This window comes from Rhinatrema bivittatum, chromosome 3 (assembly GCF_901001135.1).
Source record: "Rhinatrema bivittatum chromosome 3, aRhiBiv1.1, whole genome shotgun sequence".
Taxonomy (NCBI): domain Eukaryota; kingdom Metazoa; phylum Chordata; class Amphibia; order Gymnophiona; family Rhinatrematidae; genus Rhinatrema; species Rhinatrema bivittatum.
Window position 1 is genome coordinate 169,927,916 of NC_042617.1, and position 25,547 is coordinate 169,953,462.

Consider the following 25,547-nt stretch of genomic DNA (forward strand, 5'->3'; position numbering starts at 1 on the left):
CCTTAGCCTTCTCTTGTTTAACGTTTTTTACTACTATTACTATTATTTTATTATTATTATTACTTAGATCAATGTTATTTATTGCCTCTTGTTCCCTATCTACTTGTTAATTGTAAACCGACATGATGCGATTTTTATCGCGAATGCCGGTATAGAAAAACTTAAATAAATAAATAAAAAAATTTGGTGTTTGGCTTCCTCTGGAGACCAAGATCCTTGTGTCTGCAGATCGGCCATGTGGGTTCCCCAGCCGAGGTTGGAATCATCGGTGGTGAGAGTTATTTGAGGATCTGGAGCCTGGAAGGGCAAGCCTTGGAGGAGATTGACCTGATTTCTCCACCAGGTGAGAGACTGACGGAGCGAGTCGGTTACATGGACAATGGTCGACAGGAGATGAATGGATTGAGTCCATTGTGACCTTAGAGTTCACTGCATGACTCTCATGGCCAAGCGGGCCATTGGAGTGACCTGAACTGAGGACATCATGTGTCCCAGGAGGATGAGAAAGTGGTGTGCAGTCGTGGAGTGCTGAGACTGCAGCTGGTGTGCAAGAGACATGAGAGTGAGAGCTCGCTGTCGAGGCAGAAAAGCCTTTGCCTGCAAGGTGTCCAAGTCTGCCCCAATGAACGATAAGGTTTGAGATGGGACTAAGTAGGATTGGCCGTAGTTGACGAGAAATCCGAGCGAAATTAGTGTGTAAGGTAAGATTTAGGGAAGACAGAGCAGCTTGCTGAGTGGGAGCCCTGATCAACCAATCGTCTAGATAGGGGTAGACGTGAACACCTTGAGTCCTGAAGAAGGCTGCAACTACGACTAGGCATTTTGTGAAGAGTCGTGGTGCAGATGCGAGGCCGAATGGAAGCACTCTGTACTGATAGTGCTTGGGGCCTACTAGAAACCTCAGGTATTTGCGATGGGATGGAATTATCATGATACGAGTGTATGCGTCCTGTAGGTCTAGAGAGCAGAGCCAGTCTCCTCTTTGTAGAAGAGGAAGAAGAGAGCCCAAGGTTACCATTTTGAACTTCTCTCGCTGAAGGTACTTGAGGGCACGTAGGTCTAGAATTGGACGAACACCCCCCGATTATTTGGGGATTAGAAAGTACCGGGAATAGAACCCTAGCCTGTGCTGAGAGTAGGGCACTGGTTCTATCGCCTTGGACTGGAGGAGGAAGGAGACCTCCTGTTGCAGAAGGATGGAGTGATCGGATGTTCTCCACGTTGGTAGAGGTGGGGAGTCCGGAATGGAGAGAAAGTTTAGATAACCTGAGCAATTATCGCCAGGACCCACTGGTCTGAGGTGATCGAGTGCCACCTGTTGTTGAAATGGCACAATCGACCTCCCACTGGTATGTAGGGCAATGGGAGCTGGCTGCTGTTCTCTATGCTGGAGTCAAGAACCGGAAGCCAGGCCCGGCTGAGGAGCTGCTTGCGGCTTTTGTTTGCGTGTCTGACGAGACTGGGCTTTTTGAAACTGTCTCGTAGAATGGGTTCTAGTTGGTGGTGTGTAGGATTTCTTCGGGTAGAAGAATGACTTCTTAGAGTCCTTCCGGAAGGGCTATTTTGAAGAGTACTCAGAAGGCCTCAGAGAGAGCTGTCTTAGGGTCTCATGATGGTCCTTGAGTTTCGCCACCGTTCGTTGAATCTGCTCACCAAACAGATTATCTCCTACACAAGGCAGGTCGGATAATCTGTCTTGTACTTCAGGGCGAAGGTCGAAGACTTGAGCCAGGTCCATCGTCTTGCCAAGATAGCAGCTGCAGATACCCTGTTAGCAGTATCAAAGATATTGTAAGATGATCTGATCTCATGCTTGCCTGCCTCAAAACCCGTGTTTACAAGGGTTTGGAGTTGATCTTGAAATTGTTGAGGCAGGGAGTTTGTCAAGTCTTGTATCTGCTTAAATAAGACCCTATTATATTGGGTCATATAGAGCTGATAAGAGGCAATTCTAGAGATGAGCATTGATCCCTGGAAGACACGGCGACCAATGGCATCTAAAAATTTCTGTTCCTTGCCTGGGGGAAAGGAAGTGTGAGGTTTTTATCTCCTTGCTCTTTTCCTGGCAGACTCTACAACCACAGATTGGTGATCCAATTGAGGTTTATGAAAACCTGGAGCTGACTGAACGAGATAGGTGGTGTCAGCTTTCCTGTGGACTGGAGCCACAGAGCCAGGATGTTCCCAGTTCCTTTTGAGGGGATCCAGAAGAACCTGGTGAATAGGGATGGAGGTTATTTCCTTGGGAGCATCCAGGAATTGTAACAGCTCCATCATTTGATGCCTATCTTCCTGTTCCATCTGTAATTGGAAGGGAACCAATTCAGACATCTCCTTCACAAACTTTATAAAGGAAATGTCTTCTGGTGGAGAACACTTTCTACTTTCAGTAGGTGAAGGTGGTGAAGGCAAGTCATAGGTGTCTGGTGAAGAATCATCAGTCCAGGTATCGTAGGGATCAGCAACTGCTCCTCTAGGGACTAGAGGAGGACAGGGCAGTGGGATTCCTGAAGGTCCTGGTCTAGGCTCCGAAGGACTCGAAGGAATGACTGGAGGCACCGATGAAAGCATCAGCTCAGGCATCGATGGATGGCTCGGTGGCGACGGATGTATCGGCACCGATGGGTGGATCGGTGGCATCGAGGGACGTACTGGCATCGATGGCTGAGGCATCGACAGAACTCCCGATGGAGGGATGCGGAATGGTGTTTCTCCTCCAGATGACAAAGCAAGCGGGGAGGGCACTGAAGCCATCGGTGACCCGGGGTCCATCAGTGGAAAAGCGGCCATGAGCACTTCCATCCTCGAGAGCTGCGGTGCCAAAGCTGCTGGAATCGGGTCGGTGGTCGGTTCCACAATCGGTACTGGTGTCGGAGGAACCTAGAATCGATGCATCGCCTTGTCGATGGCCTCTTGAACCATCCGGTCAAGTTCTTCTCTGAGACCTGGAGCAAGCAGCCCCGGCTCCAGAACAGAAGGAGGCAGAGGCATAGCTGGAGCGACCACAGTTAAAGGCGGAATCGTGGCTCCCGATACCCTGTCGGGTGAGGGTTGCCTCTGTGACCCGGTCGCCGAAAAGGTCGGTGCCTTTTCTGGACGGGGTTTCTTTGATGGCGGCTCGGACGATGGCGAGGTCGATGATTTCGCTCCCTCAATGGTCCGAGACTTTCGATGCTGGTGGTGATGTTTATCTCTACGGTCCCCACGATCCTGAGGGGGAGTAGAGGGTGTTAAAAGGCCGAGAAGACTTCGATGCCGGACAGTCACTGGCCGGAGGTCAATGCTGGCACGAAGTTGATGGTGCTGGTTCTGAAGACGTTGATGCAATAAGACAGCGTCGGGGTTTGAGCACAGAAGAGAAGTTCCATTTTCTCCATTCTAGCCTTGCGACCTTTTGGTGTCATTAGGGCACATTTGGTGCAGGTTAGGACATCGTGCTCACATCCGAGACACATTACAGAGACTTTGTGAGGGTCTGTGATGGACATGGTGCAATTACAGTCCAGGCACCGGCGGAACCCAGATGCCATGGCCATGAAAAAATTGAGCCGCGGTATGGTCGACGGCCAGTAGGCCGCGACGGCCAAACTAGACAGTAATTGACGGAAAAACGGGTAAAAAAACTTACAGGAGTACTGCGGCTTGAAAAAGTTGAAGGAGGGACCCCTGTGGGTAAATTAATTTTTAGTAATTCTGTGAGGAAAATTCCTGTCTCTACAGAGCTCCTTATCCGCGTGGCTACTGCTGCGCGGAAAAAAGAAGACTGAAGGGGGACCCCTGCTGGCTGCAGGGTTAATACCATGCTGGGCATGCCCAGTAGGGGCCAGTCAAAGTTCTGGAAACTTTGACAGAAGTGTTCCGTGACTGGGCTCCATCCTGTGATGTCACCCATATGTGAGGGCTACCATCCTGCTTTCCTGTGAGAAATGTTTTTAGTGCTTTCTTAAATTGCTTAATATCTGTTAATGAGCATAACTGACAGGATGTTCCAACAAGTTGGTCCTGCCATCAAAAAGTCATATTCACATGCCTCAAACAAGTGAATGACCCCAAAGATGGAATCTCCAGGAACGTTTTGCTCTCTGATCGCAATGCATGTGACAGACTGTAAATCCGCAATAATGCACTTATCCATGGGGCTTTTACGTTAAGGTCGTATTCTCTCAGGGATAGCATCACCAAGTGGGTTTGTTTTGCACATGCTATGGGAACCTCACAAACTAGCTCACATGTTGGATATAATCTCAATCTCTCAAATTTACTGCTAGTGTACTTAATAGTTGCAATATGTCAAGAAAAGCTTCCTTCTGGAGTTCACAGAATGTAATAAAGGCAACATATCAAGATGCACTGGGAAGCTCTTTCTAATCAGGCCACTGGCACCCAATACAATTGGAACAATTCTCTATGCTACATCTTCATAGTCTTTGATTGCATTTCTTGAGGATGTTCTATTCTCCATACGTTACACAAAATAACTGCTTGATACAGACACTTCTAATTAGCAATTCCATTCTTGTTTTCCACCTTTACCACAATAGCTGGTTTTCTTGTATCCTTATTTATCAGTTGGAATGGGAATTTCCCAGAATATCACAACTTCTTCATTCTCTATAATTCTATTAGTGTCATGATACCAGCATTATTCTAGTACAGTGATAATAGTGTTTACATAGTTTCTAATATCTATCTATCTATATATATATATTTTTTTTCCTGTTCTATGTAAGACACATGTTAAGTCATTCCAATGTTATATGTAAACCGAAGTGATTAGTAACATTGTTACTAGAACTTCGGTATATAAAAAATGTTAAATAAATAAATAAATATCTATCTATCTATCTATATATATATATATATATATATATATACATACACACATACACACCTGCATTTGTCCATTTTACCTTTTTTCCCATGCTGCACATGTCCACTGTCCTGTGCTGCAATTGGCACTCATCTTTAGATTTAAGTCCACCTCTCTTCGGTCATTCCTATGTTAGATTCTGATCCATGTACCTCTCTATTTCCCACTGTACTTGTATTTTTGCCAATTTTTTTGTCTTGTTTGCTGATCTAGTTCTTTAAAGAGCTTTTTACCTCGTGTGCAAATTCTATTGCTATTTTTACCAAATATGCTGGTTGATTCTCATTCATTCTGTTCATTGGAACACTTTTCCAAGTTTAAGGATGGAGACTAATTTTGGCTGTACTCTTTTGTACCTCAGTTCCCCCCCACTCCCCGAGTATTAGGTCTGTTGATATTATTAAGTATGCCTGGAGTCCTATGTTGTAGCTCTATGTGTGTAATCTATTTCTATAAAGCCAATACCACCTTCATTTCTGGGTATGCACAATCTTGGAACAAACTGGTTCTTATAGATTATTTGGTGGGTATAGATTTTTTTTTCATTAATCATCCATTTTTTCAAGATTTTATTCTCTTTGGGTTTCATTCTATCCTATCCTCCACCCCCTGTTCTCTTATTTGGGGAGGGATCCCTACCCAATGTAGGCAAGACACACTAATGTTGCCTTTGGGAAAAAGTTTGCCCGTTCATGAAAAAAGGGTCTTTTTTTTAAATTAGTTTTTATATGATGCTCTATCCAGTTGCAGAAATAAACTCAGGAGTAATAGGACTGATTTATGTGGGCTTGAGTGGTAATTAAAAGACCCATTAATGAAGGTTTTGATGAAACACAGCTCCATGTCAGGGTAACCTGGATCTATGATCTTCAGCTTTCAAGGTAGGTATTAGTTGGATACAAATGGACATGAATGGGGAGCTGCTGTTTAGCAGCATTGAAATCTGCACAAAATTGTATCCAACCAATATTTACCTTTAAAGTTGAAGATAATAGATCCAGGTTACCCTGAACTATTAGAGCCCTGTTTGGATAAAATTTCAATGTGGGCTCTAATAGTTCAGCACATGTCAGCATCTTTGTGAGTCGTTACCTGGGGTGGTGTTTTTTTCCCTGATGAAGAAGATATTTTCTTTGAAACATGGCCCATGTCAGAGGAACAGGAAACAAGGCATGGTTTAAACATTAAGTTAAAAAGCATGGTCAGAATGCATATTTCCCTTAGGATAAAGTAAGTAGTCACAAACTTTTGGCATTATATGTTTTAATAGCAAACAAAAATTGTGTCCCCTGGTATATAATGGCACTTAAAGTTCTGGTCATTGTTTGCCTGTATTTCTAGCTTTCAGGTTGGTCTTTGGTTTTACCAGAATGAATAACCACTAACTGGACAAAAAACTGCTACTCTCTCTTTTTTTTTTTTTTTTTTAATTGTGATTCCATTACCTTAACCACCACTGAAGTCAGATTAACTGACCTGAAGTTACCAGCCTCCTCCCTATTTCTACTTCTGCAAACAAGGATATTTGCCATTCAGTCTAGACTGACTAGGAGAGGGGGGAGAGGATGGCATGGCTGGGTCAAGTTGTGGGGGGAGGGGGGGGCCACACTGGGTTTGTGGCATTGACTATAGAATGTGTGGAAAAGGGCTGGGATTGGGGAGAGGGGCCAGCTAGGAAGGACTTGAGTTTGTTTACTTCGGGGGGGGGGGGGGGGGTCTACAGGAAGAGCTAGTTCTAGTAGGAGGCTGAAAGGGTGCCTGCTCTTTTTTGGGCCGATTCAGTAAAATGCGCGGGAGAGACGGCGCTTTAAGGCGAGCGTCCACTCTCCCGGGTGCGTGATTCTGTATGCAAATGAGGGCCCGCGGTAAAAAGGAGGTGCTAGGGACACTAGCGCGTCCCTAGCACCTCCTTATTGGCAGAAGCGGCGGCTGTCAGCGGGTTTGACAGCCGACGCTTAATTTTACCGGTGTCAGTTGTCGAACCCGCTGACAGCCACGGGTTCGGAAAATGGACGCCGACAAAATTGAGTGTCCTTTTTCCAACCCGCGGGCAGATTTTTTTTTGGGGGGGGTGGGGGGGGGGGGGCCTCTGACTTAATATCGCTATGATATTAAGTCTTTCTGCTTTTCTGTACACTTTCCCAGTGCCGGCCAAAATTAACTCCTGCCTTTGGGTAGGCATTAATTTCAGTGAGTAAAATGTGCAGCTTGGTTGCACATTTTACTTTCTGTATCGTGCAGGACTAACTAATAGGCTCATCAACATGCATTTGCATTTTGCAGGCGCTATTATTTTTGGGGGGGGTTGGCCGTGCGTTTTCCACGCGCTATTACCCCTTTCTGTATAAGGGGTAAAAACAGCGTGTGGAAAACGTGCGGCCAAACGGGGGCTAACGGTGCGCTCAGCTGAGCGCACCATACTGCATCGGCCCGTTTGTTGGTTAGTCTGCATTTCTTGCATAATCCTCCCCCTCCCACCACTGATCTAGATCCAGCCCCATCTATGGGCCCAAGCCCCAAATCTGCTGAATACCTTAGCAATGCCTCTGAATGCCATTATATTCTATGCTTCAATTTAATGAAATATTAAGACATCCCCCTATTTTCTTCCAAACCTCTTTTGCAAGAACTTATACATGTTTTTATGTGTGGAGATATACATATTTTTATAACTTTGCTCACATTTACCAGAGGCCTCCTTTCCCTTTCAAAAATAAGGAATACAAGCTACAACAGAGGTTCTGTTCCACATATAGCCCTGATAGCAAACTGTAAACAAATCTGCTACTGCAGATCAGTGTAAGTGCTGCAACAGAGCTAAAAATAAATTCACTTTTCTTCCTTCCAGAAAAGAAATTTGGGAGGTACTCCACAGGCTCCATTTTCCTTATGTTTGAAAGAACTAGAAAATTCTGATGGGGGGGGAGGGGGGGGGAGATACTTTAGTGCATTGATAACCATTAATGAATTATTTGTCAATAAACTGTTCTGATCTAGCTTGAAAAAGAAAAAGATATGTATGACAATTGTTAGGCCTGCTTTTTGGTTCTATATGGAAATGAAGACAGCTTATCAGCTTTGGTGCTTTTCCTGGCATGAAAACATTTCAAACTGTATACTTTAATAAAATAAGTGCAAAAAGCTGCATGACTGCCGCAGATACTGAAAGTTACAGCTAAGGTGATGGCCAGTGCTCAACTAGGGAAATAAAAAGTAAAACATTTCTTGTGACATTTCAAAGTGTTGCTAAGTTACCATTTTCCATTTTAAAATAAGTCTATGAGGGGGAGGTTAGGGCTAGAGCATGCTAAGACAAATCTGCTCTAGTGACTGTTATTATCTACCTTTTTACAGTCAACCTAGTTTCTCACATTTGCTGAAGGCATGACTTGCTGTGCAACATCTGGCACTGCTTAGTTTTCCCACATAGTTATTCTTATTGATTTTCAGAAACACTGGAGAGTCAACCATAAAAATTTGGACAAATGTATATCACAGCTAGAATAAATACTGGAGTGATGCAAACTGACTAGTTAGCACTGTACAGAGGTCCCTCTTTAGCCCAAGCCCTGTTATAACAGAGTTTTGCCCCCTCAAAATGTTTGCACCATATTTGCAATAGTAGTCAAGATACAATGCCAGTTGTTGATGCAGATGGAATGGACTGCAAGTTGCCATTGCAAATAACAGGAAAAAAAAAATGACATGCTGTCGTATATATGACTGACAGTATAAAACAGGGTCCTACGTCATGGTAACAAATGCTGACTAGAAGGACTCAGACTTTCTAGCAGACAGGCATTGTGAAGACCCAGCAGGGCAATCGGTTAATGCACTGCATGCAGATGCTTTGTCATACTGAGGCACGAGGTGAAGCAGCTTCAACCTCCAAAAACCAGTCATATGATCCAAAATGGAAAGAAATCTCCTTAAAGACTACCCCTAAAACTGTTGCTCCTTTGGCTAGCAGGGGCTGAAGAAGTAAGGGCAGAATTAGTCTCTCCCTGTGATTAGGCACTTATCCTGAGATTCAGCCCCATACCCATATCTTGCTGAGACATAGAACCAGTCACAAAATAAATGTGACATAAAAAGATAAGGTACTAAAAGTAATTCATAAAATAACATTTCTATGTAAGAGCTGCTAAAATGAGAGGTGTACGATTATCTGAGCACACGTGTAAATATGCAAGGATGGCTATGGATCAATTGTATAGCTAGTCTTGTGGAAGATTTTCTGATCTGGCCTTATATATAACTGCGTGTATACACACACACACACACAAGGAACAGAACAAGTTCGCATACACTTACCTTCATCTGTTCTATTTATTTCATGCTCACTAAGCCGCGAGCTACTAGGTCTGGAAGGAGACATCACAGATGGCTGTAGTGAAGGGAGTTCATCAACATCTCTCAGATTTGCTAGCATGTCCTGTAGCTTTGACCTATTGGGCCCTAACCAAGAGAAATGAAGTTTATGAAGAGCTGTATAAGTACAAAAATGTTCAGAGCCTCTCACTTCATGTTACTAAAACAGTTGACAATGAAAGACCTTATAATTTCTATAACTTGCTGTACTTGATCAAAATGAACACTTACTTGTCTCTAGTAGAAACTGACCTGAACATCTTCAAAAGAGATGCATTGAAGCTGAAGTTTCACAGAACACATCTGAGTTTGTTAACTATTCTTAACCACCTTCTTGAGGTGGGGTGGGGGGATGCTATCCATGCTATCTCACAGGGGCATTTTCTTGCATTTATAAAGACCACCACCACCACCCTCAGCACAAACTGAATGCTAGTGATGAATTACTTTAAAACACAGAGTACAGTCAATAGTCTGACACTATCCTTTAGAAAGTTAAATAAAAACTGCTACCAAAATAGAAAAATGGGGGCTTATGTCTTACGGAGAAAAACTAAATTAAGTTGAAGCTAGATTCACCCTCTTACTTCCTGTCAGTATATGTGATGAAGTCCTTTTCCTTGCTTGCCACTTACCTGTATTTTGCTCCATTATGCCTCCACATCCCTGTTTTGACTGTTTTATATGGGATAGAGGTTGAAACATTTCTTCTGCTGTTTTTCCTGTTATAAGTTTAGGGATAAAAGTTTGCTTTCAGAAAAAGAAAATATCTTACCCATGATCCATTATGGTATTTCTTAGACCAGTAAAGAGCACAGCTATCTTCAGTAGCGCTAACAAGAACTTGCTACTGCATATCTTCATATGTACATGGCCTTGTTATACTGCTTTTCAGGGAAGTTTACTACCAGGTTGGCAAACATTTGGAAGTTTACTAAATAAATTACAAACCGTAGGTTTTACTAATGTACCTTAAAAACAGACAGAACTACTCTGCAAAGTAGTTTACATTTTAATTATTTGCTAGAAATCATTTTACAGATTACTCACAGAAGGTATTTTTCTGAAAAGTGCACTGCATAGAAATCAGAACTATAGTAATCTAATATGCACATTTTTAAACATTTTAATTTAGCCTACAAAACCGAAGGATATAAACAGTGACCTCTCGCTTCACTTGCATCGCTTCACAGAAGGCAACACTTTATTTATAAGGTTAGAAATGAGCACTGGTGGCAGAGAGCTTTCTTTGGCGAGACCCATCCAACCATAAACTACAGTACAAAAGGTCATGGAATGAAAGAAGGCTTTTTGACTTTCCCACGGTCAAAACCATTCCAGCCAAAATAGTACATCTAAGGATATCCCCAGTAAGCACAAAAGCTCAAGTCAAAACAGCCATCTTAAGTCAGGAGGATCATCAATCAGATCAGACCATGTATCTTTATATACAATTTTTAAAAAGATCCATCAGTAGTTGCACTTAGATAATGTTCAACAAATATTTATACTGAATTGTATCATGTTAGTTATTCATATGACCCTAGCTATTTACAAGTTACTATATAGAAAGTTACTATATAGAGAATATTTATGACTAACAGACCTAAGAATGTGTCTATATGGACAGAAGAATCAGCATGCCCTAGAGGACAATGCATGGTTATTTACACTCAAACTGGTTGTACTGCTCTAGCAATCTAACTTTGCACAAAGATTCCTTAAAGCAGAGTCAAAATTTAGATTTGTCAGAAAGAGGACAGCCCTTTCCAAAGAAAGCGTGAAAAATTGCCAGCATATTTTCTGAAAATATGTAGTATCCCGTCAAATTAGCTAGAAGTCTAGAAAAACTGCTGGTGGCCCAGTCTTTTTTTTGTCATGCACTGACCACCACTTGTTACCAAATGAAGTTATTTTAGAAAAGTACAGAAGGTTGGTTCTTTCCCCTTACTGTGGGGAAAAGGTCTGCAGGGTTGTCCTCATGCAGCAAATTAGAACTACAAACCTCTACTAATTTAACTAACAAAAAAATATGCAAGATTTATGAATTGTATAATTTCAATAAATAGATTTAAATCTATTTGCTTGCATAACTATTTTGTTTCTAAGTATAAAGAAACCGTGAGCAGAACATACCACCACCACCTGATTCCACTTAAATTTGATTTTTTTTTTTGTTTTCTCTAATGGGCATATACTATGCACAAGTGTCTCGTTATACTGAAATGTTATGTTGTGATCTAGGAATATACCATAACTTCAAAGTCTAAATGGTTTCTTAAACCTGTCAAGTAACTGTAAGCCATTTACCAATTAAGTGTAAAATCAATGATTTTAAAACAGTGCTCCAATGTCATTTTCTTCCAGGGACCAGCATATCTAGGCTCACTTAATTTCATGAAGTTTCAGTGTGGATACTCAATCTTCTTTGCTCCTGCTCATCTCTACTACTTCTCCAAAACAGGGCTCCACATCAATGCTTTGGGTCAAGTTCTGCTTAAAAGGTCATAAGCAGTGCTTTTTTTCCTCTGGGGAAAAAAAAGTTCTGGTACTTGCATGCAGGATGCATGCTTTTTTCCTGAGGGACCATAGGGCAAATCAAACAGGTAGAGGAAAAGGAGTCTGTGCTCATTACTGGCACATTCTCCCTGGAAAAAAAAAAGCCATTGTGATAAAGCAGCAAGGAAAGCTAACAGCATGCTTGGGTGGATAAGCAGAGGTATTACCAAAAGGAAATTGAGCAATATTTCCCCTGACATTGGCAAGATCCCTCCTGGAACAAGGTATTCCGTTCAGGATGCCACATTTTATAAGGACATTTTAAAGATGGGAAACAATTCACACAAGGACTACCAAAATGGTACAAGACTTACGCAGCTCAAAATGTACTCTCTCAGAAAAGGAAGGGACAAGGGAATATGACCAACATCCAACTATCTGCCAGACTTCCATAAAGTACCAGATGGCATTTTCTATAGAAACTGCAAGGGTCACAATTTGAAGTCGGAAGAAAGGATGCTCAGAAGTAATGTGATGAAATACTTCTTTATAGAAAGTATAGATGCCTGGAATCATCTACCAGCAGAGGTAGTATCAACCAGAGTAAGAAAATTCAAGTGTGCTTGCAAAGAGATGTGGTAAGGGCAGGAGGCAGAGATTATCACAGATCAAGTAAGTTCTGTGGCAACAGTAGGTAAGAATAGCAGGATGGCGCAGATAGGTCAGGAAGTCCTTATCTGCCAGCAAACACAATTTTTACTAATGCTCCAGGCCTGCTCCTTTAGCCTGGAAGTTCAGGCCTGTTTTTGTCAGGGCACAAATGGTATTCTGTGGGCCTCAAACTGAGGTCTGCCTGGTAAAAGGCCGAGCCCTCCTAGAGAGGCCACAGAATGACAAACTGAGGCGGCCTTGGACCAATGGATTGGGCCATGCTGCTGAGGACCTGGTTTGGTCCTTAAAAGGGAAAGATGCAGTGTTCAGGCAACTTAATGGTGGAGCGGTGCAGAGTGTAGTTGGAAGGTGAGGTTCTGTTGCTGATGGGTAAACCTGGATTCTGAACAGTGAATACCAGATAAGTAACCTGGGTGTGACCAGACCTGGAGAAAACATCTCTGAGTATTAGACTGCTGAACCAAGGGTTGTGAGAATTGTAAAGAAAATCCTTCTCTGTAAATAAAACCCTAGTATTGAATATGAATTGTATTTTGTTTTGAAGGCACCCTAACCTGACAGTTTCTATCAAGTCCAGGCCTGCTATTCCAGCTCAGGGCTCTGGGTCCACTTCCACAGCAGATCCACTCATCCTTCAGTTTTTAGATCAGGATTCACTCCTGTTGAAGCTTCTGGTATGTTGCTGCAGCCCAAGGTTCCTAGTGTGGGAAAATTGGCTACATGCAGAGCCTTCCATTTCTTGTTGCTCCTGTTGCAGTGCAGTGCAAAAATAGCTACTCTCCAACATGCTCTCTTCCTTCGGCTGGCTCTCTAACTGTATTATGCAGCAACAAGAACAAGGCTAATTAAAAGGGGAAAAAAAGCTGGCTCTGTACCAAAAGATCTTAAAAATGTGTACCCAGGACATGCTTGCAAATGGAAGAAAACGGAGCAGAGTTTTGAAATTTACAGTTTTGCACTCATTTCAACAAAGGAAAGAGCTACAATTTTTCAAATCATCATGCTTGGGGGAAACTTAAAGGGAATAACAATTTTGAAGGCATTTTCTTTTTAAAAGTAACACTGAATTTAGAGAGACTAGCTTATATAACTACTACACAGCTTAAGGTAATAACAGATTTTGATTTTAAGAGGTTCCAACAAAAGATTTACTTTATGCATCAACATTTGAACATGATCAATTTTACAGTTTGCACTGAATGCCATCTCCTCTTGCTGCTGAAAGCCACCATCTCAGATTTACCTCAGAGGCCCTTATTACCAAAGGTCTTTTCCCCATTTTGTGCCTAGGAAAAAGAAAAACTTTTATGGAATAAGGCCCTGAAAATGTAAATTGGGGTTTATTCTCAGATGCAAATTTAGCTGAAAAGTGAGTGTAGAGGTATCTGTTTAAAGAAGTAGAATTAACTATCATGTAGGTGTTATGAGGACAAAATCATATTAAGAACCAAGATTACCTTTTTTTCATTCTTTGTATTTCATTCTCAAGTAGTAGTAGTGAAATCTTAAGTTTATGAAAGCTCCTGATATTCTGTTATGACCACCATCAAGATATATTGGGGTGGTGCTGTCGATTCTTTTCAAGAACCTGTGTGCCTATATAGCAAGGTGATATAGGCAAACTATGAATAAAATGAAAACAGGTAAAGAATGTGCTGGGGAGGTGGAAGAGAGTGGAACCTAATTACTTTTTTTTTTTTTTTTTTTTAAGGAACACAATTTTATTTGGAGAATGTTTTTTCACCACAGAACATCTTTGTTCTATGGTCAGCAAATTTGGATTTATCCGGATATTATTCGAGTGACATAGGAAAGACAGAAAAGATTTCTTGCAATGCGCCACGAGTATTGTCTTGGGGGTGCAGTTTATTCTATATGCATGTAAATGTATTTTGATTCACTTAGGTTCTAGTATGTATATTTTGATCCTGTGCACCTGAGATCTTATCTGGATGTTCATGTTACTTCTGCTTGACTTCTCTAAAACCTGTAGACCAGAATTTTTTGTTTTTGAATGCTGATTCTCCTCTATGTTTTGTTTGTTTTTTTAAAATTATATTTCCCATATTTCAATTGCTCCTTATAATCTTGTATCTCTATGAGCAAGGGCTCACTAATGTTGCTATCTCCTTTTATTTCCTTTTAAAAATTGAGTTTTTGGCTAATATATTTCAATTTGTCACTATCTTTTTTTTCCTAGCCAACCTCTATTTTTTCTGATACAATTATACTTGTGTTACATTTGAAAATTTTAATTAATAAAAGAAAACCAGGAAGCATAAAGGTCTAAACCATTTATTCCCAAACTACAAAAATATTAAGAAATTAAATGGGTCAAAAAGAAGCACAAACTGATAATAAAAGGAAACAGCAAAGTCATAGGGAGGCTATTTTAAGAAATCTGGGTAATATTATATCTAACTGCATGAGCAATTAAATACTTTGTGCTATTTCTAAATTAAGATTCCTTCAGAACTATTTTTCCCCCACAGCAATGCAATAGATACCACTGGTGGGCTAGAACACTGCTTTCCATCTGTGTGTGGTACAAATTAAAATTGTCATATCACATAGAAGAGATCCAAGTCAAAATGCGACAGCTAGTAATTTTTCCAGAGCTTACCACACACTGTCATTGTCTAGGTTCCCAAAAATGAAACAAATGCATTCTTATTTTGAGTTTGAAATGCATTTGCATAAACATGTTTGCGGTCCTGATAGGTTGTGATCCTTTAAAAAAACAAATCTACATAAGACCATTCAAGAAGGGGCCAATGTGATCTTGATTGCTTACATGCTACAATCTCTTCTGTTGGCTCTTTAAAAAGGTATCATAGTCTGCATACATTTCAGTTTTGTCCCAAATATAGAATTAAGACTACACTACAGCAAATATGTTTAAAACTAAAATAGAATGCATTAAAAGTAATTTGGAGTAAAGAAAGACTGTATGGTAGTTAAAGGATTTAGAGACAAATGTGTAGCTAAATTTCTAGTCTGAAACAGTTTGTTTCGTTCCTAGAGGAAACCATGAAATCAGCAAGAATTAAGGCAAGGATAGGCAACTCTGGTCCTGAGTCAAGCTTCTACAGTTAGTAGCTGGGATATACAGTATCTTTAGCAGAATAGGCCAGAATGCCTAGATCAATTGGCCTTTACTTGCCATCTATGTTACTATGACTCTCAAAACTTTAACCAACTGAGATCTGCCAAGGTGATAATCACCAATAGGAGAATGGCAAAATAATGAATTTAAAAAATGTTTAATTGGATGTGATGTACTTTGCAAACAAACATTACATAAACTGACATCTATACAGTACAAATACTTTTTATATCTTTATCTGGAGCCTACATAAATTAAAGGAAAACAATTTAATTAAATATGAAACATCTGTAAGACAAGCAAATGTGTGAAAATGTTAGCTTTTGGGGCCACAAAGATTCCTTCCTCCAGCAACAAGTTTACATTGCTGGTTTTACCTTGTTTTATTTTTGTAGGTTAACAATGCACACTATATTCTACAGAAAAAGCAAAATTGCTTACCTTGTAATAGGTGTTATCCCAGGACAGCAAGATGTAGTCCTCACATATGGGTGATGTCACTGACGGGCCCTATCCCGGAAAACTTTCTGTCAAAGTTTCTAGAAACTTTTGACTGGCATCCTGAGCCTACTGAGCATGCCCAGCATGCCATCATCCCTCGAGCCCCAGGGGTCTTCCTTCAGTCTCATTTGTAGCAATGAGCGTTAGCCAAAAATAAAATAATAAAACGTATCAGACTCAACTCCTTGGGTGGCGGGTGGGTTTCTTGAGGACTACATCCTGCTGTCCTGGGATAACATCTATTACAAGGTAAGCAATTTTTCTTTATCCCAGGACAAGCAGGATGCTAGTCCTCACACATGGGTGATTAGCAAGCTACAGGCTGAGTCATCTTTGTATTGGACCAACAGTGTACAACTTGTGCAACAGGCACAACAACTGGTGTACTGTTGGGAAAAATGAGGCAGCCTGAAATCACAAAGTTGGATGTGGAAGGAGTTGGATCATGCTGGAAACAAGTTCTTTAAGACAGATTGTCCATAGGCTGAATCTTGTCATCCTTCCTTGTCGAGACAGTAGTGAGCTGCGAAGGTGTGAAGAGAACTCCATGTTGCGGCTTTACATATGTCAGCTATTGGCAATGAACGATAGTGTGCTACTGAGGTTGACATTGCTCTTACTGAGTGAGCCTTTACTCGCCCCTGGAGAGGAAGGCCTGCTTTTTCATAACAAAATTGTATACAATCTGCAAGCCAATTAGATTGAGTTTGCTTGCCCACCGTTTTTCCAGGTTTGTTTTGATCAAAAGAAACAAAGAGCTGGGTGGATTTCCTATGGGCTGTAGTGCAATCTAAGTAGTACGCAAGCTCACGCTTACAGCCCAAGGTGTGAAAAGCCCTCTCTCCTTGGTGAGTGCGCGATTTTGGGAAGAAAGTAGGCAAGATGATGGACTGAGTCAAGTGGAATTCCGTAACTACCTTGGGGAGAAATTTTGGGTGTGTACGGAGTACCACTTGGTCATGGAGGAATTTTGTGTAGGGTGAGTATGTAACAAGTACTTGTAAACTCACTAACCCTTCTCACAGATGTGATGGCTATTAAGAAAATAGTCTTCCAAGTGAGAAATTTAACATCACAGGAATCCATGGGTTCAAAAGGAGAACACATAAGCCTCGTTAATACTACATTAAGGTTCCATTCTGTGACTGGTGGTCGGTGTGGAGGTTTAAGTTGAATTAAACCTCTCATAAACCTACTAACGAGAGGTTGTACAGATATCGGTGCAACCCCAACGGTATTGTGATAAACTGAGATTGCACTTAAATGTACTCTTACAGATGAGATCTGGAGACCAGAGTCTGAGAGATGCCATAGATAGCCTAATAAAGATGATGTAGTGCAGGAAAAAGGGTCAATACTGTTTTGTGTGTACCACGTGGTAAACCTTTTCCATTTAGCATGATAGTTCTTTCGTGTGGAGGGCTTACGTGAAGCTACAAGCACTTGAGAGACATTAGTAGAAAGATTGAGAGGTTGTAGAATCACGCTTTCAACATCCATGCAGTGAGGGATAGGGATTGAAGGTAGGGATTGAAGGTTGGAATGACGCAACCTGCCCTGATCCTGAGTTATGACAGTGGGTGCTGTGCCCAGGTGAATTGGGTCTCTGATCGAGGAGTATTGGAAACCATACTTGTCGAGGCCAATATGGGGCTATGAGTATCATGGACCCTTTGTCCTGTTGTAGCTTCACTAGAGTTTTGGTTATTAGCGGTATCGGGGGATACGTATATAGAAGACCTGAATTCCAGTGGCGAGCAAAGGCGTCCCGGGGTAAGCTGTTTCTCTGCTTGTGCAGGGAGCAAAAATTGTCTACTTTGTAATTCAGTTGTGATACAAAGAGGTCTACTGTTGGTTGACCCCAACGTTGAAAGATCTTGGTCGCTACTACTGGATCCAGAGACCACTCGTGAGGTTGGAATTGACGACTGAGGTGATCCGCCACTATGTTGTGAATGCCTGCCAGATAAGTGGCTCGAAGAAACATTGAGTGTGTTAGAGCCCAGATCCAAATCTGTGCGGCTTCTTGACAAAGGAGATATGAGCCCGTATCTCCCTGTTTGTTTATGTACCACATGGCTACTGTGTTGTCTGTTTGTAGCAGAACAGTCTTGTGGAAAAGGCATTCCTTGAACACATGCAATGCATAACGTACACTCAAAGCTCTAGGAAATTTATCTGAAATGTAGCTTCAAGTTTTGTCCAAGTACCTTGAGTCTGCAGATGACCAATGTGTGCTCCCCCCCGAAGGTGGATGCATCTGTAGTTAACGTTACTTGCGGAATCGGTTGTTTGAAAGGTAGGCCTGTGAGCAAGTTGTCAGTAGTTGCTGAGTTACTTGAACTGGATAAGACAGTGGTTGAATGGTTTGTATCCGTTGGTTTCTGAGTGTCCATGGAGTAACTCATGGCTAATCTGGCATAGGAGTGACATGAACTGTTGAGGCCATGTGACTCAAAAAAGTGAGACATTGATGAGCTGTTATTTGCGTGCGTGCGCAGAGAGAGCCTGCTGAGGCGAATGTCTGTGCACGTTATGGAGTTTAATTCTGCTCCGATGAATTGTAACAGGTGAGATGGTATGAAGTGGGATTTCTGGTAGCTGATGAGGAATCCCAACGAATGTAATAGAGTTATTGTGAGCTTGAGAGAGTTGAGAGCTCCATGTCTTGTTTGGCTTCTGATTAGCCAATTGTCCAGGTAAGGAAAAACGTGCACGCCATCCTTGTGCAAGTGGGCAGCAGCCACTGCCAGGCACTTTGTTAACACTCGAGGTGCTGAGGCAAGACCCAATGGTAGCACCCTGTATTGGAAATGTTGACTTCCTACTAGAAATCGCAGATACTTGAGATGAGGAGGGAATATTGGAATGTGAGCGTAAGAGTCTTGAAGATCCAGGGAACAGAGCCAATCTCCTTTTTGAAGTAGTGCCCAATGATACCATCCTGAATTTTTCTTTTTACAGGTATTTGTTGAGTTTCCGGAGGTCCAATATGGGACAAAGGCCTCCTGTTTTCTTTGGAATGAGGAAATAACGGGAGTAGAATCCTCTGCCCTGCTGAGGTCGGGGAATTGGTTCCACGGCCCTGGCTCTCAGAAGGGTGGATAATTCTTTTTGTAAGAGTGTGGATTGATTGTTTACTGTCCAAGATGAGGTGGGCGGAGTATCGTTTGGTACAGTGAGAAAGTCCAGGTGGTACCCTTGAGATGTTATCGAGAGTACCCATTTGTCTGTAGTGATGTGCGACCAATTGTGATGAAGAAAGTGATCCGACTCCTACTGGCAAATTTGGGGTCGGATTGGGATGAAGGTTTCTGTTCCCCGGTGAACTTTCAAAATCCCAAAGACGGGCCTGTTTGCGGAGGGGGTTGAGCTCTGGGTGCTCTTGGTTGTCGGGTCTGCGGTCTTTGTGCTGGCCTAGATGACTTTCACGGGCAGGAGGTGGATAGTACCTCCTTGGTCTATAATATGGGCGTTTTGAATCTTTCCTTGGGAGTCTTCATGAGGATGTTTGGGACTCCTGAGGAGCAGAGGAGAGCTGTCGCAAGGTTTCCAAATGTTCCTTCAGTTGGGAAACTGCCTCCCGTACTTTATTTCCAAAGAGATTGTCCCCTGCACAAGGAAGATCAGCAAGTTTCTCTTGTACTTCTGGTCTCAGGTCGGAGGCCTTGAGCCAGGCCCATCTGCGGGCACTTATGCCAGTGGCAGACATTCTAAATGAAGTCTCAAAGATATCATAAGCTGCATAAACTTCATGTTTCCCAGCCTCCAGGCCCTTATGGATGATACTATTGAAGGAATCTTGAAATTGTTGGAGAAGAGATTCTGAGAGTTCCTGAATTTGTTTCCACAAATTACGCTGATATTGCGTCATATAGAGTTGGTAGGACGCAATTCTGAATATTAGTATGGACCCCTGAAACGTTTTCCTGCCGATGTCCAAAAACCTGTTGTCTTTCCCAGGAGGATTTGATGAATGAGGTTTAATTCTTTTTGACCTCTTCTGAGCTGACTCTACTACTACCGATTGATGGGGTAGTTGAGTTTTTTGGAAGCCTGGGATATGCTGGACTAGGTACGTAGCATCAATTCTTTTATTCACCGGTGGTATGGTGCAGGGATGCTCCCATAGCCTGTGTTGTAAGTCAACTAGCACTTCGTGAACTGGTATCGCCAGGACTTCTTTAGGTGGGTCCACAAATTGTAATATCTCCAGAGTCTTCTGTCTAGTATCCTCTTCAGATTCCAGCTGAAAAGGGATGGTATCAGCCATATCTGATGAAATTTGAAAAAGAAAGATCCTCTGGAGGGGATTTCCTTCTTTCCTCTGGAGGAGAAGGTTCTGAGAGGACTTCCTCTGAGGATGAGTTAGTATTTGGATCCTCCCAAGTGTCCGATGAACTTGGACAAGGAGTCGTCGATGGAATAGGAAGAGATGGCATCGACTGTTTCTCCAATGGCTTCAATGGAAATAGTGGAGAAAACGATGGCCATGGATGTGAAATTCACGATGGACCTGGGATAGGTTCAGGCATTGGTACTTCCTTCACTATTTCTTCCATCGATCTTGACGCCGGGACATCGGGTGGTTGTACCGGGATAGCACCGATGAGTGTCCCCAATTTCGCTAAAATTGGTGCGAAAAAGGACATATCCAGCATTGGCATCGGTGTTGGCTGAATTGGAACCGGTGATGGAGTTGGCGATGGCATCGGAATGGGCACCAGTGATGGGAGTGGAACCAGTACCGGCGATGGTGCTGGCATAGATGGCGGAACCCTGATCGGTGCTGGCATCTGAGGCATGTCACGGAGTGCATCTAGAACTGCCTGGCGGATGTAACCGTCCAGTTTCGCCCTCATAGCTGGTGAAACCAGAGCAGCTATGGGGGGAGGCAGCAAAGGTGATACCGGTACCTCTGCAGGGCCCTGTGGAGGTACATTCCTGGCATCGATATCCATGGGGATCGCCTAGGAGTCGAAGGCCTCTGTGGACATGGAGAGTCCTCTCTCCGAGTCTTCTTTGGAGTTGATTCGAGACTTGTCGATGGAACTCCAGTTATCGGATCCAATTCAGGATCGTGAGGCCTCCGGTGTCGATGACGATGTTTCTGCCGATGTTAGATGCCTTTTTCGATGACAGATGTAGACTTTATCGATGATTTTGAAGGGGGGGGGGGGGGGGGGTCGGTGAAGGCCGATCGCCTGCTTCATCCGGTCTATGTTTTGTTTTGAGGACGACCTTCCGAATTGCTCCAGCCGGAGACGACTGTGTGGAAGTTGAGGTTGATGGCATTAGTTGAAGATGGAATAAATGTTCCATTTTCTCCATGCGCAGTCTTCTGCCTTTCGGCATCATCTTGGTGCATCTTGGGCAAGTCGAAACGTCATGTCCCTCGCCGAGGCAAAGTACACACTCGATGTGTTTATTTATTTATTTATTTATTTAAACAACAGTTTTCTATACCGTCGTTTGGTGGGGACCGTCACAACGGTTTACATTCAGGCACATAAAATGAGGCTAACGCATCTTAAGTTACATAGGTGCCATTTAGGGTCGGTAACATAGTTTGTAAATGAAAAAAATTGGTAGGTGTAATGAGTCATTTCCGATTCACATTCTTACAGTTTAGGTTACTAGATTACCTTTATCATTGTGTGGGTCCATTATGGACATAGTGCGGGAACAATTCGGGCACTTCTTGAACCCCGTAGCCATAGCGAAGGCCTGACAGCCGTCAACGACCTTCTGACACAGTTTAGCGGTAACGGAACCGACCGGAAAAATTTAAAGAATTACCGACGGTGGAAAAAAGGGAGACCCCTTACAGCGCTTTAAAGTTTTTCCGAGTTTTTTAAACTTTTTTATGTAGTGAAAATTCACCACACAGGACTTCTATAACCGCGAGGCTAACGGCTTCGTGGAAAAAAGAAGACTGAAGGGAGACCCCTGTGGCTCGAGGGATCATGGCATGCTGGGCATGCTCAGTAGGCTCAGGATGCCAGTCAACTGTTTCTAGAAACTTTGACAGAAAGTTTTCTGGGATAGGGCTCAGTCAGTGACGTCACCCATATGTAAGAACTAGCATCCTGCTTGTCCTGGGATAAATATATTTCTGTTGTATTATTTTAAGATTTCATAAGTGGATTACTTTTTATTCTAAGTTCCTATGAGCCAGAAGGCCTTATTTATTTTTTAAGTGTTTTTATATACCATTGTTTGGTGCTGGCCTTCACAACGGTTTACAAGAGAAACAATACATGGAACTGTTAACATGGTACATTGAAACGAACGTAAATAGGATACAATTGTGATTGAACGTGAAAAGGATACAATATGTGGCTGAACGTAAATAGGATATAGATGTGGATAAATATAATAGTATACATGTCAGATGCATTGTGGAATTACAGCGTTTGGAAGAAATATTAGGGAGCTATAAAATATTTAGAGAAAGAAATTTATAATGGGTAGGACAAATTAGTGCTCTAATCTCAGAAGAATAGATGCAGCAAATATCAGCTAGATTTTTCTTATCAAGATGGTAGTTTTACAGCAAAAAGCCTGTCACAGATAACACTAAATTAATCAGCAAGGACTATATTCTGCAACATTCCTGAGCTCAATAACTAATGAAATATCTGGAGATATTCAGCCTATGGCATTTTTCTCATACTGCTAGAGATATTAGGCCAGCTCATGGGATATGTGGCTGTGTAGCCAGATGGACTCAGGACCAATGGATATTGTGCTCTCCTGATAGCAGATGGAGTCAGATTTCAAAGCTGACGTCAGCCTACATATACCCATGCAGCATGCTTAGCTCTTCAGTATTTCTCCGTCTCCCATAGCAGATGCGGACACTATCCAAAAGAGAATAGTGTAACATTTACAACTAAGAAGAAAGAAAATTTACCTGCTAAGAAGAGAGCCCCACTTCTCCTGTAGTGAAACCTAACTGTCCCTCCCACAGTCAAGACTTTCCTGAGGTGACTTCGATATCCCTCAGAGGTGAGCCTTGGTCAGTCTGCTGATTCCCCGCATGGACTTAGTCCCCAGAGTGGCTGAAAGGCAGCGGGTGCAGATTTGAGCGTGGCAGTGAAGGTATTTCCCTCTCCCCTCGCAGCTGGAGACCGCCCAGCGCCGAGACCAGGTAAGGTAGAAACCTTTACTTCTAAGTCTCCGGTCTCCAAAGCTCGAATAGCCATACTGACCTTCCTCTGATTAGGTTTTAAATCAGGTTGAGCAGTCTCCCTCTGGCTAGGCTCTGATCCGGTGCGAGGGTCCACACACATGGAGACCCTCCGGGGGAGGGGGGGTGTCTGTGCCATTATCCCCCCTTGCCATCAGTAGACGTGGAGCAGACCAGAAGCAGTAGGGATACACACTTAACTGCGTGCACATCTGAGTTATGCACACAGCGGCACGCACAACTAGGCCACACGCACAACTGCCGTGCGCACAAAGCCCTCCGCCGCACGCACAACTTGTGCGCATGTAGTGTGCATAACTTCTGCGCTCTCGATGCGCACAACTAAGCACATCAGCGCGCATAGCTCTCGCACGGACGAGTTTTTAACCCCTACACGCGCACAAACAATGGCACCACCATCCAAGAAGGTCAAAGGACACTTCCTTTGCCCAGCCTGCCACTTGAGAGCTGCGCAGCTTGAATTAGAATCCCTTCTGTGCCAACAGTATGAACAGAACCAGGAAGAACCAAATCAAGAACTCCCACAGTCAGAAGAGGGATCCAGAACCATTGATGATGGCACCCCGGACCTATGTCTTTCCAACTCGGCGCCCCCACAGGAAAGTTCTTCCGGGGCTTCCACTACAATCCCTCCTGGCATCAACATGGACCCAGGAACCTTCTCCTGGGTGGAATTTTTTTTAAAGGGCTGCAAACCTTTGTCCAGGCGCAACCAGCCCTGGCTGACCATTTGACAAACTCTGCCAGAAGCACAAGCCCTTCCCAGCACCTCCTGAGGCTCTCAGACATGCCTCTCCTAACCAAGAGCATTCCGGGATGAGGATCCAGACACCTCAGATGAGGAAACAGACTCCCTGGAAGAAGAGGAAATCCCCCCAGGGATGGAGCCATACCGGTCCATGCTCTGATTCTCCCACAAAGACGAATTACCAGCCCTAGTGTCCCAAACTATGAAGACACTGGGTCTCCCAGGCACGGAACCTACATCGGAACCAAAAAAGAATCCCATGTTGGTCTAACTCCATAAAGCCTCGTGCTATTTTCCTATGTTGGATCCCATCAAGGAACTGTTTGACCTGGAATGGAATGCTCCAGAGGCCAGTTTTAAAGTGGGAAGGGCACTAGAAGCTCTATACCCGCTGGAACCCATGGCCAAGGAACTTCTACGCTTCCCTAAAGTGGACGCTATGATCTGTGCAGTCTCAAAACACACCACGATCCCCGTGGAGGGAGAAGTGGCACTGAAGGATGCCCAAGACAGAAGGCTGGAAGCCATCCTTAAACAGTCCTTTGATGTTTCAGCAATGACGCTACAAATTGCTTCCTGCAGCCCATTGGTGGCACATTCCTGTTTGATCCTCTCCACGCCTGGAGAAGCGATGGAACCTGCGGTCTCCTTTCTCACCGATGCTATTGCAGACCTCCTGCGCACGGTGTTGCCGCCGTAGTGGCGGCCAGAAGTCAATTATGGCTCCGAAATTGGTCGGCTGACGTGACTTCCAAAATGAACCTCACAAAAATGCCTTTTAAAGGATCTCTCTTGTTCAGGAGCGAACTGGAGAAGTTAAACAAATGGGGCAAATCCCCAGTACACAGATTACTTGAAGACAGGAACAAAAGAAATGTCAGCGCTCCTCCCCCAGAACCACCAAGGGTAGATGATCGCAGTGTTTTAAACCTTACAAGAACACACAGTCCCAAGCACCTCGTTCTTCAGGAAGGTCTCAGTTCTTTCAGAACAGGCACATTAAGAGAGGAGCAAGCTCAGGGGCAGGCTCCGGCAATACCCCACAATGAGAAGACGCAGACCTATCCACAGGAAGAAGACATGGGAGGCAGACTTACCCCTCTTCTACCAAAGATGGGTTGAGGTAACATCGGACAAGTGGGTCCTATCTATCATTCGGAGAGGAGTATTCCCTGGAATTCCAAAGCATCCCACAGACAAATTTAAGAGATCACTGTGCCACTCCCACTCCAAGAGGCTGGCAGTGGATACCATACTAGCAAGACTACTCAGCCTGAAGGCAATAGCTCCGGTGCCCACGTCTCAACAAAATACTGCCCACTATTCCATCTATTTTATCATTCCCAAGAAAGAAGGAACATTCCGGCCCATCCTGGACCTCAAGGCCGTCAACTGTTACCTGAAGGTACCACACTTCCACATGGAAACCCTACACTCCGTTATAATGGTGGTACAACCGGGAGAATTCTTAACCTCCCTGGATCTATCCGAAGCCTACCTTCACATCCCGGTCCATCAGCGCTTCCTGCACTTTGCGATACTGGGGAATCATTACCAATTTAAAGTG

At 43.2% G+C, this 25,547-nt stretch overlaps 1 protein-coding gene across 5 annotated transcripts in view; it reads right to left on the reverse strand.

Annotated features, from left to right (window-relative positions):
• The window catches only part of STRN (striatin), a 533,408-nt gene that overhangs the window by 123,136 nt on the left and 384,725 nt on the right, over positions 1-25,547 (reverse strand). For 3 of the 5 annotated variants that reach the window (XM_029593931.1, XM_029593930.1, XM_029593928.1), the window contains one exon: positions 9,185-9,328. In XM_029593931.1, the coding sequence (XP_029449791.1) occupies positions 9,185-9,328 (144 nt within the window). Of the gene's footprint in view, positions 1-9,184; positions 9,329-9,876; positions 9,964-25,547 lie in introns of all 5 variants that reach the window. The other 2 variants (XM_029593929.1, XM_029593927.1) reach the window with 1 other exon arrangement.